The following is a 17654-nucleotide window of genomic DNA, read 5'->3' on the forward strand; positions in this document are numbered from 1 at the left end:
ATTTTAAAAAAGGAGGTATATTTTTAAGAGATCAGCAGCATTTGCTTACCTAAAATTCTGAGGCTTTTCCAGAAGATTTTAGGAAATCCGCATTCCCAATTTCTCCCTGTGAGGAGTGTTGTATATCTAACAGGTTAGGAGTGGGAGTCGGGATGTGAAGTGACATTCAGAATAAAGTTACAAAGCAACACTGGCATTCAATAGCATACAAAAGGATGGGCGAAATTACAATTTTTCACTAATTAAAGTACTTTATTTCACAAAATACACATGACTCATCGACCAGCAACAAATCATACATACTTTTCACATCTAGTGGCAAATACATTAAACTACAACTACAAAAGGTAAACAGTGTAAACAATCCAGAAAGACATATTGTGGTCATTTTAAGGTATGTAATGTTGGACATAAACTGTCTTCTGCTTTCATGGAAAGCCTAAAGGAAGTAAAAACTAACTTTACAGCCTAACATTATTCACATGATTATTTCATTTAAACATAGAAGTTTACACCAGAAGGAGCTTCTTGTAATGGAATTTCTGACCATTAAAATGCGTGAAGCCTCTGTAAGGTCTACCCTTTAAATTATTTTAAATATTGCAACAATGCCCCTGAAGTCTTCCTGCTCAAACTCTTTCTAATGTCAACTCTTGTGTTTTCATGCTCCTGTATTTTCAGGTCTCCAACCAAGAGTCGTCAGTAGTCACCCCTGCACTGTGGTGTGCGTTAGGCTGTTGTGTTTTGCGGTCCTGAGTTGAAAAAAACAAGTCTGACTAGTTGCGGTCAGAACGGAGACTCCCAGTACTGCTGTGTCCTGCTCATGCCTTTTTTAATTTGCTCATAGGTGACAAACATCACAATGTTCCAGGAGCCGAGTCGCAGGAAAGAAGGCATGAACCTAAAGAAGAGGAAAAAAAGACAAGTGAAGAATTATTCAAAAGGACTTTTGTAGCATCTCTGCTTGCCTCGTGGTCATGTTAGAGTGTGTTTACCCTTTATAGAAAGCCGTGGATCCTTCGTTTCTTAGCATTGTGAAGGCACAGTTGAGAGCGCTGCTGTACTGGCCGTGTCCTGAGTTCATGAAACGTGTTTTAACTACATCCACAGGAGAAGCCACAACTGTGGTGCAGAAGCCTGCGCTGAAGGCGGCCGTGAAGTGGCACGGCAGGTTGTCTGTGGGAGGACAGAAGTTTAGTCACAACTTTCACGTTAATTAGACAGACGTTTGAGGGATGTTTGTCTGTATCTTTCATTCATGGCCTCACCTGTCATTAGGTTGTACTTCAGGATGAGTTCTTTGATCATGTCGTAGGTCACCAGCTCTGCGCAGTTTACGATGGCGTTACGAGTGATGTTTGGCATGCATCCTGGAACACAAAAGAGGATCGTAACTGTCAGAACAGCCGAGGGCATTTTCATATAAAGATGAATGACTTGAATGTAAAGCAGGTACCTCTCCACAGGCCACGTACACCCTCATCTCGGGCAATCGTCTTGTAGGCATCTATTGTGCCGTTGTATCTCCTCTCGCCGTCAGCCAGTCGGACCTGGGCTTGAAAACGCACCTTTACCACATCTGTTGGCTGTGCAAAAGCCACAGCCATTGCCCCGGTGGTGCAGCCCGCCATGAGCCGAGTAACGATCCCTGCACCTGTGTGCCATACGTATGTTGGTCACGAAGAAACAGTGCAATAGAAGCAGACTTGTTGCTCGCTCACTGATACTCACTCTCGGTGCCTCGGGTGTAGAATTGCTTCATGGAGTCGTAAAGGCCGATACGGACAGAAGCGAAGCTCATCTGTCTCTGCAGGCCTGCCACCAGTCCATTGTACAGACTCCTGGCCCCCTCTGTGCGCACCATGGTGGTGATGGTGCCAAACACGCCCCGATACTTCAGTGCACCAACTCCTTCGGCTATCTGAGACTCTCCCTGAAGCTGCACGACATGATGCAAATAAAAGAGGATTTAATATGACATCTATCATAAGGTTAAAGGCATCGGGTTAACACTGTTTGTCTAACCTGCAGTCTGACTTTGGCGGTATCCAGTGGAAAGGTGACAAGGTCGGCAATGCAGGCTGCCGTGCCTGCTCCGAAGAACTTAACTGCCGCAGAGGGCATCACATCTTTGGGTTTCATGCCAACCATTGCTGCGCCTCAGCTGAGGACATGAATGGAAAGATATGCTCTTACGATCCAAAGACCTTTGGTTGTGTAACACAAAGCACCAAAGAACATCGCTGCCTGGACAACCAAATATGGGATATAAGCGTGTAAAGTAAAAATAGACTACATGCATAACTGCTGATATTTTCTTATATTACACGACTTTTGTTCGATCTGTTTAAAATGACTAACTGTGACAAACCTGGGTGTATTTAGTGCGCTGGATGTGCTGGAAATATTTTCATGCTGTTCATGCTGAAAGTCATACAAACCTGTGAGTAAGGATTATGACAAGTTTCAGGTTTTCTCAAGAAACAAGCTAGTCTTTCGAGGTGCTTCTGTTGTGGAAATGCCTCGGACCATAAACTCTCCTCGAAATGAGCCAGTGAGCATACCACCACTTGCTGCAAAAACAACCATATAGCACAACTCAGCAAATCATCATTCACTCAGTTTTAGCTGAAAGCGACCCACAGCTTGAAGCAAATATAACTGATATTTTCAATTAACTGCCAATAAAAATCACAGCTATGTTGATATGCAAGGTTGTTGTTTGTTTTTTTACCTTAATAGTTTTCCAAGTAAATTATAATCCAATTAACAGGAAAAATGTATACAGTCCTCTTTGATAGTTAATCCTATACGTTTTCTCGTCTCCTGTGTGCCTACTGTTCCAGTATGGAAGAAGCCTCCCCAAATTTATAGGAAGCTTTTCCACGTAACTACATGCGCTGTAGCCAAACACGTTGTACACCTGTCATGAGAATATCATGTTTATCAGTCTGTGAGCCTGAGCCAGATATCTGAGCTCTTGTTGATCTCTTCCTGATGCCGTCATCATGGCAGCCTGGCATGAAATCTCTGAGTACACGTAAACATTCAGGTCTATCTGGAGTCCGTTTACACAGTAAAGAAGTTACTGCTGAAAGTTTCATGGATTTTTTTAAAAACATTGTTTCAGGTTTGGAATCCAGAGTTTGATATTTGTGTGAAATTTCAGCTTTTCTTCCCCAGATACCAGCTCACATTACTCTGCTGACATCACAGGGTATTTTTCTATTGGTTGGTTACATGCAGCCAATCAGACTGGAAGGCTTGTCTGGATTCATGAGATGTTTGCCTGGGATTTTTGTCTGGCTGGGTAATATTTCCACCGCATTATTTCTTACTGTTTGTGCCCAGGGAACAGAATTAGCTCTAGAAGTTTAGAAGCTTTAGGAATCCCCCACCTCTCCATCCCAGCAAGCCAATCCATACCATGGGTCAGTGTGGTTGGGTGCAGAGAGAATCTGAATGTAATCATTTGGGTTGATTTGTAACAGGGACACAAGCTGCTTCCAACAAGAGGAGCAGCTGCCAAATGGAAAGTGTCAGGGGGAGGAGGTGCACTCTTTGTAGGTGGGTGTTGGCTCTCTGTGAGTGCATGCCTCCTTACATATGAGTTTCCATTGCATTCTGGGTCACAGGTCGCCAAGTTTTAATCAAGTCAGAAAGCACAGCCTCATATTCCAAATATCAAAGGATTCACCTGCTGCAACATGTGTCAGGAAGTTGTTCTGTTCCCAAGACGACACTACTAAATTTTGTAACCATACTAGTACTGTGCAAAAGTCTTGAACCTCCCTCGTTTCTTTATATTTTGCTTCCAAGGAGCCAGATAAGATAAGATAACTCTTTAAGATAAGACCTGGTGCTACTGAGCCATAGTTCTCCAGGCTGCTTTTTTTGCTTATATTCATTCAAGTCTTTTAACCATTTTTAGAAGAATGTTTTTTATTTGTTAAGCCACTTAACACTGACCTGTTAATGAATTAGAAAACACACCCAGCTAAAGCAATTAACACCTAAGACAACTTAGCCAAGAGCCAGTTTTGAATTGCATCATTAGGATCTTTGCTAAGCCTGTCACAAAAAAATTTCTTCTCATTTATTTTGTTGAATCCACAAAATATGCCAAAGATAACACAGTTTGACAGACAGAAAACTGTGTTTTAAAAAAAATAATAACTTGTCCCACGGTGTGAAGGTTGTCCTTAAATACAGAAACCAGAAAAGAACTGTATGATTTTTTTTTAAATGAAAAAACAGGGGACTTGACCCTTCATCATCCACCTGTTCTTCACTAAAACCTCATCAGAAATGGTCTCAGTGGGAGGATGGCTGACAAGAAATCATTCTCAAGGAAGGAAAACAGGTAGGCTGAGGTAATCCAAATTACACAAGAACTGGACTGAAAATCTGAATCTGAATTTGGAATTGTTTGGTTCACATCATTGTCAGTATGTGTAGGGAGGAGATCAAGAAGGACGTACAACAGTGAGTATCTACAGCCACTTGTAAAACTCGGTGGATGCTCTTTCATGGTTTGGGGCTTCATTTCAGGCAGTGGTGTTGGAAATCCTATCAAAATTGCTGAAATTATAAATGCAGAAAAGCCCGGCTGTGTTGAAAAATAAAAGTAGTCATACCAGATATTGACTTTCAACCTTATTAGAATTGTATAAATTCAGTCTTTGCCTTGTATTTCTTATATTTATACACTATATTTCCATAGCTCAAGACTTTTGCACATTATTGTAAACATCTTTCTTTCCCATAAACTGCTGCTTTATAGCAATATTACCCTGTACACATAAAACAGTGTCATAATTCATCTTCAGTGTGACGACTTACTCAGAAACTCTGAAGCAGTTTTGGTAAACAGGGTCAAAGTAAAGCCATACACCTGCATATTTTCCACTCCTCATATTTACAGCTATAAAGGTTCTATATTAAACAAGGCATTCGTAGGAGATTAGTAAAGTGAGAACATATTTACGTTTAGCAAACATATTCAGACTGGGTCCTGTGATGTCAAACGACATTACAGGACATTTGAGAGGTAATAATCCATTTATACTGTATTCCATGAAAAGGTTAAGGAGATGGTGGAGGTGGTTTCACCACCTGCTCTCTAAAAACAGTTTCCTGGGAACACTCTGTGAGAAACATTTAAGCACACGCTCGGGCCAGTAAACAAGTCAGTGGGCTGGCTTCAACCAGTCTGCAGTGACCTCCCCTTAAAAAGACACTGAGCCCCCAGACCTGATCACCCCTGTGCTCTGAATACTGTGAACTTTAAATCAGTACTCTATAAATAAGGTCATCACTTAAAGGTTAGTAGGGCACAGGTTTATGGCTCAGCATCTTTGCTTCATTCACAAAATCAACTCAGACTTGGATTGTCCTGGTTCTGCTTCACTGGATAATTAAATAGGAAAAGAATAAAGGGACACTAAAACTGCTTATTTTTAATATCTGTAGTTACCTCAAGTTTATAATGTTTTTCCAACTTCATCAACAGCTTTTATCATTTATGCTGACTTACAGTTTTTCACCGTACACAAAACAGATATTCCACTAAGACAGCAAAAGGCCCCGCATAGCAGAGATGACTCAGGGGTTTGCAGACTGTTCGGATTTTGCTTTGGCTTGCATTTTTCTTAAAACTTAGTGCTTATTCTGGCTCTCACTGGCTAGATGATATTTTCTAATACTAGGTTCGATCAGTGAGCAAAGATCAGATCACACATGTTGTTAAGGAGTTGATGGGTTAGAAAGCAAACACAGGGATTATAATGTAATATAAGCACTGTTGAGAAGATACGGAAGGAAGAGTTCATGTAAAGCACATGATGAAAAATGCTTGAATAGTCTGGAAAATTGCCTAATATTGTATTCCAGAGAGCTTTTTTTTTTAACAATATCACAAATTCAACTTAGTATTTAAAAGATATCTACTGGAAAGGCTCTTTATGCAGATACTCCTCAGTGTTTAGACCTTTGCCCTACTTCAAATGTGCGTCAGTGCTGACTGATTAGGATGATAATCAGCTGAGTCCTCCTAAAATTACACGTGACTCTTATGTTTGCTCACCAGCACCTGTTCCCGTCCTCTCGTCTACAACTGTGGAGAACTGGCTGTCATAACATGTTCATTTTACATAACTGCGATTCTTTCTCTCTGGTGTCTCTCACTATGTCGCTTGACTTCAGCGTCTGGAAGGTTTCACACTTTAACAACTTAAATTTCCTCTTAACAGTTTTTGTTATTGGAATGTGTGTGTTTACTTTTGCACTTTATATGTGTGGACATAGTGGGTCACATTCTTGGATGGGCACTGCTTCCAGTCTGTGTTCAGGAATTATATAGTAAGCTAAAATATATATCTATATATCTATATATCTATATATATATATATATATATATATATATATAGATAGATAGATATATAGATATATATACACGACTGACCTAAAACACACACACACATATATATAAATATAGGAGTGTTGTTGTTTTTGTTTTTTTCTGAATTCTCGCTTTTTGTTGAATTTACTCTGCCTTCACGCATCTGCATTTGGGTCCAGATCACAACAAGCGCCTTGAGGCAACTGTTGTTGCGATTTAGCGCTATATAGATAAAACTGAATTGACCTGAACATTCGACCTACGTAAAGCAGCAGACTGTGACACAGCAGAGTTTTTCAAGTGCTGCTTTTAAATGCAGAGCTGTATACAAAGTTGTGCTTTCAGAACACGCTGAAAGTTTGGTTCTTGGAAGAAAGAATAGAGGATCATGTATACCATACTTATAGCTGTTGGTTCATTCATGTTTACAGTTCATTTTCCTTTAATGTTACTATAGCAAAGCTGTGAAAAGATTTGATGCTATGTCTGTGACACCACAGATGCAGTGGGTTGCTGGGCTTGATGACTAAAGTTAACCTCTGCTTAATGTAACAATACAGGCCCAGTGATGTTTATTAAGAGTGAATCGCTGCTTGCAACAAAAGTTTAATGCAAGTCAATGTTATTTGTAACAATCCAGTTAGAGAATCAGCAGCTGTAACTGTGTCGTTGAATTTGAGAAGGCAGCTAATTACATTACTCCTTTACATTACTGCTCACTAAGTAACTAAAGTGAAATAACAGTTCTACACTGTTTATTTATTATTTAAAATCACATATAAATAGGGTAAGAATATTAAGTTAGGATAACATAAAACAGCATGTTTAAGTTCTGTTAACATAATCCCATTGTTAATGAAAAACAGCTTTAGTATTATAAAATAAATAAATAAATAGGATTACCTGAATTTAGCTGACCAAAAATATGGGTGGAATAAAAATATCTACATTTTTTGCCCATTACTCCGTTTTCATCCATTTATCCAGTTAGGGATCACAACGGGGGGATTAAGGCTTTTCGCGCTGTCACGGGGCAAGAGAGGAAGATACAACCCGCACAAGTCCGTCCCAGGGCAGACAACAACTCAAACCTACAGCTAGTTAAAAATCACCTGTTTCTCAAACATGCGTATCTTTAAGTTGAGGCCGCGGTACGTTGAGGCCAGGTAATGCAGTCTGCAAAGGGGGCAGATGGACTTAAACCCACCTCCTTTTTTGCTTTAAACTGACAGCGCTAGCTATCACGCTACTATACGTTACTCGGTTTACACTTGATATTCATAATAATCAGTCTCAGTTTTTAGTGTAAAGAGTCTGACTTTCATTCACGGTACTCCGAACTGCTGAGAGCTATGAAGTGTAAGCCGCTTTTGAATTGCAGTTGAATTTGTAGCCAGTAGATGGCGACGATGCTGTGAAATAATCTGCGTCAATCATCTGAGAAAAAGAGACCGTCATTTCAGCTGCCGAAGAAGAAGAACGCTAGCCGTTAGCTTGCCAGGCAAACGCAGTTTAACCAATGTCTGGCTAACATCGGTGTAGGTGTCGAAGAAAATCATATGCTGCGAAAGCGAGAGAAGGTCACATCAAAGAGTTCCTGACAAAGACCGGCCTCACTTTTGACAACATGGAGAAACAGTTGCATTTGAACCTGTTAGCCTCCAGACCTCCCATGGCAGGTGGTTTTCAGTCTGGCTCCAAAATGAAAATGGGGTGAGTTAGCTAGGATCTTAGCATTTATTTGTTTAGTTGTGTGCACTATCACGCCGGTTGTGTTTTTTTTATTCCCAAAGCCAGGGAGTGTAATCGTATATTTAGACTCACTGAATTGCACTGCGTAACTGATTGCTTTAGCCCGGCTAGGTTAGCTGCATCTGCTACCAGAGTTTAGATAATCAGTGTTATACACCACTGATTGATTTAGCCTGGCGCTTTTGCGTGTTAGCATTTAAAATTTAAAAGGATATCCTTTCAGTCTGAAAATTCTGTTTTGTTTTTTATTATATTTTTTTTGTCTTTTTGTTTATTTTTCTATTTTGTTATTATTGCAATGTTTGATGATGTGAAAAGAAGGGGAGAGTTATTTTTAGTCTGGAGGGTTTTTTGTCTTTCAATTGCTTCTACAAAGTTTAACAGTCCTGTTGCAGTGTTGAGTCACATCAGACATGGATTCGGTTACTTATTTACTTTTGCTCTTTTTATTTACAGACCTGGGCGTAAGAGAGATTTCTCTCCTCTGCCCTGGAGTCAGTATTTTGAAACCATGGAAGACATAGTGGTGGAAAATGAAAACGGCAAAGATATATCCTTGACTGCTGTTCCAGTTTGTAAGAGGAAATTGAGCATGAATGACACACACTTTGGGTCCAAGTCTTCAGATTTAACTCCTGATATCATTGTGCTATATGACTAGAGTATATGCAGAAGATTAATGTGCATTATTGTTGGACGAGCATCTGCTTACTTCATTATTCTTTCAATTAGTATTTCTTTGACCACTGTGAACATTTTCAGAATTTACTGCAGTGGCTCCCATGGTCCTGTGCTGCTCCTGCTTCACGGAGGAGGCCACTCTGCACTATCCTGGGCGGTGTTCACTGTGAGCTTCATAACTATTACAGACCCTTTATGATCTGTTAGCAGTCTACATTAAAGTTAACAGCAATGTTGGGCAGAATATTTATAAAGCTTTTTTTTTTAATGTCAACATATCGTCTGTGATCTATTTAATTGAAATGATTTTTATCTATGTTCTTGCAGGCCATCATATACAGCAGGATTAATTGCAGGGTGGTAGCTATGGACCTCCGAGCTCATGGTAGGTTGCAGGACACAGCAAGTTTTTATTTTTGCACGTGGTTAGAGGATTATGGCATTCTTTGCCTCAGCGTACATGGATCAAATGAGTTAAATCTCTGTCATCACCTGCAGGTGACACTAAAGTGAAAAATCCTGAAGATCTCTCTGCAGATACGATGGCGAAGTAAGTCTTTAAGAGAACACAGTTTTTTGTGGGAATGGTTTTTAAACATCTGCTTCTTGGGTTTACATCACAGGAACATATGGGACGCCACAGAAGGTGGTGATGATCCAGCAGGCATGAGTTTAATTAAGAAAGTTTTGATTTCACCGCTCATTAAATGTGGGAAGAGTGTGGTGACTTCCTGTGGCTCACATTTGGATTATTGATTGCGGTGTAAAATGTAAAAAGTAGTTACAAGCTTCCTGATTAGAGTTTCAATCATAACTGAAAAACAGGCTGACAGGTTATATTCTTGCTTCTTTTTTTTTTCTTCCCCAAAGGGATATTGGCAAAGTGGTGGAGGCACTTTATGGAGACAACCCACCTCCAATCATGCTTATTGGACACAGCATGGGAGGGGCCATTGCAGTTCACACTGCCACTGCCAATCATATACCATCCCTGCTTGGTCTGTGCGTCATTGACGTCGTAGAGGGTAAGCTCCACAGATAAGTGCATATTTCCAAAGTCGTTAAAGACAAATCCTGCGAGTTGCTTTGGTAACGCCTCAGGTCACTTATTTGGGCAGTTACTTTGAGGCCCTTACCTAAATGACTGAGGAGACTGAAAATGGCTTAAATGATCCACAAGTTGTTCTTCTATTCTGAATGGGCAAAGTCACATGTCAGTACAACTTCATTAACAGTCCAAATTTGATCAGTGACTGGCTTGTTCTACTAAGAGCACTTGAACAAATATTATGCTAATCAATGCTCTCAATACTGGGAACAAAGAAAAACAATGAGTATACTTAAACACTTAACTGTGTGCACGAGTCTATGCAACAACATGAGCAGATCACATGATTGGGTCTTTTCCAGTACAGGATGCTCTCATTGATTTTTATGAGAGCATTTGCCATTTCTTTCTTCTTCTTTTTTTTTGTTAGTTGTTTAGTTTTTTTTAATGATGTAAAATGTAAGTTATTATGCTGAATATTGTTAATAAATGCCATAAGCACTAATTGTGGGTTTGTTAAATAATTTTGTTTGTGTTAACACTCAGGGACAGCAATGGATGCTTTGAACAGTATGCAGAATTTCCTCAGAAGTCGGCCAAAAACATTTAGATCTCTGGAAAATGCGATTGAGTGGAGGTAAATGTTAAACAGTGAGCCACACTGCTGCATCTTTTTGTTTGATTAGATTACATCATACATATATATTCTGTCTTTTAGTTTGCAAATTGTGCCAAGTGTTATTTGTCCAAAGCACACTGAAATAACTTCTTTATTTATTTATTTATTTATTTATTTGTTCGTTGCAGTTCCTTACCTTGAAGAGCTTCAATTCTTAATTGTTGTATACAAGTGCCTAAAGGTGTTCTTCACCTTTTTCCTTTCAGTGTGAAGAGCGGCCAGATCCGAAACATCGAGTCAGCTCGGGTGTCCATGGGAGGCCAAGTGAAAAAGTGTGTCTGGGCTCTCTCTTCTCTGCAGTTTTTTCCGTGTGGGTTTGTGGCTTTAACTGACCATTTCAATTTCCTCTCTTGTGACTTTTACAGATGTGAGGAATCCAGCAGCAGTTCAGGGGTGTCTAATAGCATTGGTGAAGGTATTATAGAAGAAGAGGAAGATGAGGAAGCAGAAGAAGAATCCAGCAAGAAAAGAGCAAAGGAGGATGACCAGGAGGTTTGGTCTCTTGCTTCTTAGTTTTCTCTTGTCATCTGTAAGTGTTTTGGAAAGAGATTGAAAGCTATAAAAGAGTATTTGAATTCTTTCACACAGACGAAAAAGGAGAGCATCTTCACCTGGAGAGTAGAGCTTTCCAAGACAGAAAAATATTGGGAGGGTTGGTTCAAGGGTCTGTCTGCCCTCTTTCTCACCACCCCTGTGCCAAAACTGCTCCTTCTCGCAGGTTTGATTTATTCTTTTTTTTTTTTTTTCTCAAATATCTAGTAGTTTAAATAGGACACACACACTGACTGCACAGTTTCACGCCTGACTTATCTCGTTGTACAGGAATAGACAGGCTTGACAAAGATCTTACCATTGGACAGATGCAGGGTAAAGTGCACAGATTGTTTCTCCCTTTTTTTTGCAATTTTCTGTAAGAATAAACGCATTTAAAAAAATATTATTTGTTTGCAGGAAAGTTTCAGATGCAGGTCCTCCCTCAGTGCGGTCACGCTGTTCACGAGGATGCACCTGAGAAAGTGAGCGTTCTTACCCGAATTTACTGGCACTGTACTCATGTCAGAGGCCCATAATGTTATATATTTATGTATGCGTGCTGCGTGTTGTTATGTCTGTTTTCAATGTTTTAACTTGCTCCTCTGACATCTGTTGCTAGGTAGCAGATGCACTAGCAACATTTATGGTTCGGCACAAATTCACTGAGTTTAAGGAGGGATACCTGTGGTAAGTGAGCTCACTACTAAGGAATGAGGTTGTTAAATTTCCAAGAGATGCATTAATTATATGTAGAATAATATGATAATCGTTTCAGTTCTGCTTTAACAATAAAAATCTAGATTTTTAAATTGGTTGATAAGGAATTTATCCTTGCTTGTTCCTGTCAGGGAGGCTGGAATAAATGGTAATGGTAGAGACACATGAAGAATTCACCTAATCTTACTTGATTCCATTTTTCTTATCTTTTTCTGCAGCTAATTTCCAGTTTTGCGTCTACATATAGCCAGCAGCCGTAGAAGAAGTGTCTCAAGATTTATCAACATCATTGTCCAATTAAGGAAAATATAGCTGCTATTATTATTATTATTATTATTATTATTATTATTATTATTATGCTTTTGTCATGTTGATATTTTTGCCTTTCTGCTTTGCCTTATTTTTATTTTAAATCATCAGATTTGCTTGTATGTTTCCTTTTTGTTTATATATTTTTTTTTAAATTTCTGATTTGTAATGTTCTCCTGTTTTATTTTGAGTGATTGCATCATTATTAATGTGTGTTTAATGTTTGAATTTAAACAGTGATTAAAGATGGATACAGCCAGTAGTGTCACCCAGTCTTTTAATATGTGCGTGTTAATATGCATGTTGTACTTAATTCTAGTTTTCTATCGTTTCTATGCTGTTCGCACTAGAATAACTACTAGAACGTTCTGCTGTTCTGAGTGAGTTCTCGTTGTTAGTCCCTTTTTTTTTTCTTTTTTATCCAGTAGGTGAATTAAGTTGACCAGGTGCCCCAGTTTGTAAAAGCCTGAATGGCACATTCAGCTCTTGTCCAGCAATGTTTCAACACATTGTTTACAACACCTAGATTATTGAATCTTGAACACAGTTGGGTGTTCCAGCAGGAAAATGATGTTAAAATCGGTTTTGGAATGTATAAAGCACGCTAACAGTGAGTATCCTCGACACTACTGAAAATATGTCCACTGCATTTAAAAGTTGGTCTGTGCCAAGAAACCCAAAAATTTACATGATTTCTGTCAAAAAGAGTGGTAAAAATATTCAGCCAGAATTACGCCAGAAGTTTGTTGATGGCTACCAAAAGCATGTAGTTGAGGTCCAACTAGCCAACAGGGGTTCAACCAAATATTAGCAGAGAAAATGTGCACATTTGAGCCTGTGTGGATACGAGATTTATGCTGTACAATCATTCATGATATTACCATGGCATTCATTCCCATCATTATTTTTTGTGAAGCATGTGTAGCTCATGTATGTAATTAGCCGGATCAGTGGCAGTATGAAATTGTATTAAACATTTCTTTTACAAAATCATCACAGATATGCAAACAAGTCTGAGATTCTGCAGATTAGAAATCCAAGGTTGGCTGCAATTTCTAAACTTTATGAAAAAGGTGACATCTTTTTCCTCATGTCCTTCATACACTCCGTGGAATAACAAAAGGTTTTTAATTGTCCCACAGTGAATTATCAGAGTGAGAAATATGTTGCAGAGATGTGCAGTATAAACACCTGAATTATTAATGAGCCATAATGACTGTCCTCCAAAGAGCTGAAGCCTCTGAGATTATTTTGTGATCCGAGTCTGTAAACAGAGCTGACGTGCACCGCTCCCAACAGGGGCAAAGTTTATGGGCCCGGCAAATTATGGTTTTTTTTATTTTTTATTATTGATTGATTGATTTATTTTTTTAGAAAAGAAGAAAAAAAAACAACTTCGCTGTCAGCGTTAGTTACACAACTCCAGCCTCATGAAAATGCAGGAGCTGTCCATGATGCAGTGGTGCTGAAATACTAAAACGGGGTCAACAAATTGGTCCCTTCTATCAATAAAACTCCACTATATTACATGATATTACCTTATAATGAATATCTGTCCAATGTATTGATGGGCCAGGGTGTTTAATACCTAATCTCGCAATATGACACAATTCATGATCCTCAGAGGATAAAACAGACCTGATGTGAGTAAAAAAAAGGTCACTATGTAGTGTAATGACATTTCTACTTTGAGTTCAATTCTACATACGTAAGGCGTAATTGACGACTCCTTTGAACAGACATTACAAATAATAGCAAATAAATAATACATTAGCTCACTGAATTGGCACTGCGTGATCAAATCTTTAGGATCCCTGCTATAAACAAATCTGAAATGCCTTTATATTGCTTGCCTTCAACAAACAGTGCAGAACTGAGCCCAGCAAGCTCACTAGATTTAATGTAATGGGCACTCATGATATAACATTGTCCTCTGGAGCTGTACCTAAGGCCCAGCTTTCAAGACAGTTTTCCTCTGCACAAAATAGAGCAGGTATCAGTGGGACTGGGCCACAAAAATAAATAAGAAAACTGTAGTTTTTTTTGTTTGTTTGTTTGTTCTTTGCCTTAGCTTCTCTGGTGACTCATTTGACTGAAATAATGGCTGCTTGGGGCAAAGTTTATGGGCGCAGCAAATTATGTTTCATTTTTTATTTGCTTTGTTTTAGAAAAGAAGAAAAGAAAATTACAATCTGTGTCACACTGCACTTCTGTTCTCTGTTGGTTTTGAAAGCATAATGTACATTAATCAAGGATCCATGAAGAAATGTCCGGAGTTACTGTTTTCTCTTACAATCTGACTGAAAAGATCCAGTTGGGTTTTATTATCGTCTAGGTGAATCATCTTATTATGAAAAACAAGAGTAAGGTGATATTAGTGCTGTCAGCAAAAAGAACTAAAAACAACAAGCCTCCAGCAGCGTTAGACCCAAAAGAAAAAAGAAATGTTTTTAAAATTCATATCTGCTGCCACAAACGGCATATTAAATATATGTTTGTCATGTGATTCCCTTTTCAGGCTTATTTGTGTCATCAACTATTCACAGATCAAACTCAAACAGCATCACTGATCTCTTTAATGACTCACATTAAACTGCCTATTAAAAGAATATCTGCTTCTGGAGTGTTGGTGCAGCTCACTGGGTTGAGCAGGCAGCTTGTGTGCTGTAGAGCAACAACAGAGGTCTGGGTATAATCACCCCAGGTAATTTGCTGCATGTCTTCTCCCATGCTCTTTTTGAATGATAATTATAAAATTTCAAGAAAACAAAATATGTTAAAATGGATATCTAATTCCTGCACAGTTCCCTAAACAGGAAAATGTCACGAGAAGAGAAGAGCCCTTTATTGTCATTGTACATGTACAATAAAATTATGGGTGTTCCACACCAACTGTGCATGAATAACATGTAAATGGTAAGACAGCAGGAATAAATAACAAAACAGGAGAAATATATACAAAACAAGTGAAGGTCACAGAATGTAGAACAAACTGTGTGATATCCTTTAATGGTAAGTGGAGTAAAAAGTAGATGGAAAGATAACATCAGTTAGACAACTTGGCCAAACTTTCACTCCACAGCTAATGCAGAGTATTGAGTGGTTGTGACGCTGATACAGATGGTGATGTCAGGACACGGCTCACCTATAAAAAGGACATGACAGGCTGCTCTTCTTTCCTCACATTTGTTCACCGAAACGTGTTTGCCAAATGAAGTCAAACCATATAGGTGACATGTAAGTAATATGTCTACAAAGCATATAACTTCATATTATCCATCTACGTTTGGCACATAATTCTCACTTTGATGCTGTTTTTTTTTTTTGTGATATTTTACAGAATCATCTTGCACAATCTACACTTTTCGGAATTGTTTATAATATTAAAAATCAGTCCGTGTTTGTGTTTTTCATGCCTTTGCAGACACGGTGCGAAACTGCAGTCATGAATGCCACAACGGCCGAGTTCCAGTCGTTGCCGTTTCAGACTTCAGTCAAAGCTGCGCTGTCTATGTTGCCGTGTTTCTTCTTCCTGTATGTAAATGCCATCATGATGTTTGCCCTGTTGAAGAAGCCTCTGTTACTAGAGTCCTCCCGGTACATCCTGTTTGGTCATTTGCTCATGTGTGACTCTGTGCAGCTGCTGCTGACTATGCTGCTTTACATCTTTGCTGTGATGATGGTCAGAATGATCAACTATGTTTGTGTTTTTGTCTCACTGCTTGCGGCCGTCACTGTTAAAATGTCTCCTCTCAACCTTGCCGTGATGTCTTTGGAGAGATATGTTGCAGTTTGTTTTCCGCTGAGGCACCCCAGCTTTGCCACGCCGAGGTCGACGGGTAAAGCCATTGCCGTTATGTGGATAGTGGCGTCCTTAGACTCATTCATACAACTTTTCCTGTTTGTCAGGATGGAGAAGACGATCTTCCCTATGCAGTCGTTCTGCATCAGAAACAATGTTTTTCGCCTAGAAGTTTATGTGACTTTAAACATGGCCTTCACCATTCTCTATTTTGTGTTTGTGAGTATGATTATTATCTATACATACACTGCAATCATGATCACTGTGAAGTCAGCCTCATCTAGAGGGCGTCATACCAATAAGGCACCCAAGACAGTGCTGCTACATCTGCTTCAGCTGTGGCTGTATCTCACCTCCACCCTGTTCAATATGATAAACCCCAGCATGATGTTGAAAGTGCCTCCTGATATGGCTATTCATGCTCAGTACGTCCTCTTTGTGGGTCTCATCATTTTCCCAAAGTGCTTGAGCCCACTCATATACGGCCTCAGAGATCAAACTCTCTGCCGTGTCTTCAAATACTATTTTACATTTGGCTTTAGAGCCAGTGTTAAACCATCACCTTTGTCCTGATTTCAGCGCTAACTGTGTTCTAACTGTGTGGTTTAGGGGTTACAGCCTATGATATGTTTTTATAAAAATTTGATCTAGCCAGAGACAAAGATGGTTTTTTTTGTTTATGTTACAGAATTACAGATATTGAAAGTTCAACATAGTTTTGAATATTTATCCTTGTATATGAACTTAAGCTCTGCAGGGTAGATTGTATTTATTCATTACAATATCTGTCTTCTACTAGCTTTATTGTCTAATCTCCTGTTATAATAAAGAACAAAAAAATATGTTAAAATTACATCTGATTCTGGTGTAGTTGCTGCATGGACACACTCTAAATGTGGCTGATTTCACAAGAATCACAAGGTTTTAGAAATGTTATCCAGTGAGAGTTATTTTTGCGTATTTATGTTACAGAATTGGAGATACTGAATATTTTTATGCACATTTGAAGTGCCACTTAGTTTTGAGTATTTATCCATAACAGAATTTGAGGACATATCTGTACTCATATCCTTTCTAAGATCAGTTCTTTTTATTGCACTATTAAAGTTCTGCAGGGTCGGCTTTGCTTAGTCATTTCAAAGACATGAAGTGCAGCAGCCTTTCAGTCTCTTTTTTATCGTTATATGTTGCTTATCAGGTAATTTGATTATCAATTTTAGGGATGACTTTTATTATTTAATAGTAATAATGACAAATGTGCAAAAAAAAGAGACTTATTTGTAAGTTAATTTATACTTATGGGTTGGGGGTGAGTAAAACTAAAGCAAAGTTATGGTACAAACATGTTGATTCAAACAGTGCAATTAACTATCTCTATATTACATGTCATGAAATATAAAATCTATACAAGAAATAATAATATCATTTACTTTTTGACTGTGTTGCTCATGTGTGATTATGCATTAACATGTGTCATAAAGGGAAAAACAAACAAAAAAAAAAGAAAAAGAGATGTTCATACTTTTATTCAAGTCTTTCTTTCCCTTAATTATGAAAAACAAAAGCATTTCAAACTCATCTGCGTACGTCATCTTATCCTTTGTGGAAATACTTTGCATTCAAGGTCGGGCAAGAATAACTGCTGGTGTAAAAAGAAGGAAAGTGTTTGTCTGTGGAATCGCTTTACTTATATAAGAAAATATTAAATACTAAAAGAGATACATAGACTTTT

At 38.6% G+C, this 17654-nt stretch overlaps 3 protein-coding genes across 5 annotated transcripts; 2 read left to right on the forward strand and 1 right to left on the reverse strand.

Moving 5' to 3' along the window:
• Positions 1-225: 225 nt before the first annotated feature.
• LOC309715548 (dicarboxylate carrier UCP2-like) lies at positions 226-7733 on the reverse strand. Of its 3 annotated transcripts, none has more exons than XM_082548757.1 (8): positions 7304-7733; positions 2442-2573; positions 2026-2164; positions 1732-1939; positions 1457-1654; positions 1269-1370; positions 996-1176; positions 226-901 (listed from the first exon to the last, which is right to left on the reverse strand). In XM_082548757.1, the coding sequence occupies exons 3-8, from the start codon at positions 2149-2151 to the stop codon at positions 787-789; spliced, it is 930 nt and encodes a 309-aa protein (XP_082404883.1). In that variant the 5' UTR covers positions 2152-2164; positions 2442-2573; positions 7304-7733; the 3' UTR covers positions 226-786. The 3 variants fall into 3 exon arrangements, with proteins under 3 accessions (XP_082404883.1, XP_082404882.1, XP_082404884.1); XM_082548756.1 differs by lacking the exon at positions 7304-7733 and adding an exon at positions 2735-3411; XM_082548758.1 differs by lacking the exon at positions 2442-2573.
• Positions 7734-7857: 124 nt separating this feature from the next.
• ppme1 (protein phosphatase methylesterase 1) lies at positions 7858-12388 on the forward strand. Its single transcript, XM_082548749.1, has 14 exons — positions 7858-8113; positions 8609-8702; positions 8907-8999; positions 9161-9218; positions 9332-9383; positions 9704-9858; positions 10428-10518; positions 10767-10832; positions 10926-11052; positions 11149-11278; positions 11383-11427; positions 11512-11576; positions 11714-11781; positions 12030-12388. The coding sequence occupies exons 1-14, from the start codon at positions 8028-8030 to the stop codon at positions 12031-12033; spliced, it is 1134 nt and encodes a 377-aa protein (XP_082404875.1). The 5' UTR covers positions 7858-8027; the 3' UTR covers positions 12034-12388.
• Positions 12389-15565: 3177 nt separating this feature from the next.
• Positions 15566-16495, forward strand: LOC309715854 (odorant receptor 131-2-like; the record flags this gene model as incomplete). The annotated part of the gene is made up of 1 exon (XM_082549290.1): positions 15566-16495. One exon carries the CDS (start codon positions 15566-15568, stop codon positions 16493-16495), a length of 930 nt encoding a protein of 309 aa, XP_082405416.1.
• Between the last annotated feature and the right edge of the window lie 1159 nt (positions 16496-17654).

Source organism: Aulonocara stuartgranti (genome assembly GCF_965226115.1).
Source record: "Aulonocara stuartgranti genome assembly, chromosome: 10".
NCBI classification, from domain to species: domain Eukaryota; kingdom Metazoa; phylum Chordata; class Actinopteri; order Cichliformes; family Cichlidae; genus Aulonocara; species Aulonocara stuartgranti.